Source organism: Plasmodium inui (genome assembly GCF_000524495.1).
Source record: "Plasmodium inui San Antonio 1 unplaced genomic scaffold supercont1.189, whole genome shotgun sequence".
NCBI classification, from domain to species: domain Eukaryota; phylum Apicomplexa; class Aconoidasida; order Haemosporida; family Plasmodiidae; genus Plasmodium; species Plasmodium inui.
Window position 1 is genome coordinate 8,939 of NW_008482023.1, and position 896 is coordinate 9,834.

Genomic DNA, 896 nt, shown 5'->3' on the forward strand with positions numbered 1-896 from the left:
AGCTTCACTGAGAGCATCAGCCCTGAAGGTATTATATAGGTACATATATATACATGAAATAATATCACCCTCTGTTAAAGCAACCCTCTCTTCTTACTTCCAACATTATTAGGGTTACATCCCCATTGCAGAACCTGACCTCCCGATTCATTGTACTCTATTATTATTCCTTTTGCGGGTTACTCCTTATAATTTTTCTGAATACCTCTTGGAAAGACGGAGAATACAAGTAATCTGATCAATTGCCCTTCCAATCCACATTCCTCAAGGCTTGTGCAGCCCGACGCATCCCTTCTTCACGTTCAGATCTATCCTCAATGAAAGATATACATTCCTTCTTTGTCCTTATTGTGACTTCCTTCCAGGAGGCTCGGATTTCCTCTAAAATGTTCTTGAAATCATCATTACTCAGATTCTCCCTGTCTATGAATGTATAGAATACATTGGCAACATGGTCCTGCTGTTTTATAAAGTTATTACCCACTACTGCTTCACATCGTTTCCACTCTTCCTTATAGTCTTCGAGAGTCATATTACTCCTTTTGCTCCTCAATTCTAATAATGTCTTTACGAAAGCTCTGCTGACTCTATAATATTGCTCTGTCTCATTCCTGTATGATTGCCAATAGATAAAGAATAATTCCCATCTCTCAGGCATTTCTTGCAGTTCTCTTAATTTGGTATCTAATTCATTATTGCTCAATCGTTCATCAAAACAGGTATATTCGTAGCAGAAATTACATGTGCCGGAAGCCCCGTACTCTTTTATTGCTTGAGAATATTTAGATAATAATTCGACCCCCTGGGGGGACCTATCAACATGGTTCTGTTTATCATATCCTAATGATTCTTCTCCATTTTTTGGTACTGTCTGAGCTCCCTCTTTAACACTGTCT

At 38.5% G+C, this 896-nt stretch overlaps 1 protein-coding gene across 1 annotated transcript; it reads right to left on the reverse strand.

Annotated features, from left to right (window-relative positions):
- Positions 1 to 238: 238 nt before the first annotated feature.
- Positions 239 to 880, reverse strand: C922_05803 (hypothetical protein; the record flags this gene model as incomplete). The annotated part of the gene is made up of 1 exon (XM_008821374.1): positions 239 to 880. A coding segment is annotated over one exon (642 nt), but the record flags the coding sequence as incomplete, so codon positions are not given.
- Positions 881 to 896: the final 16 nt, after the last annotated feature.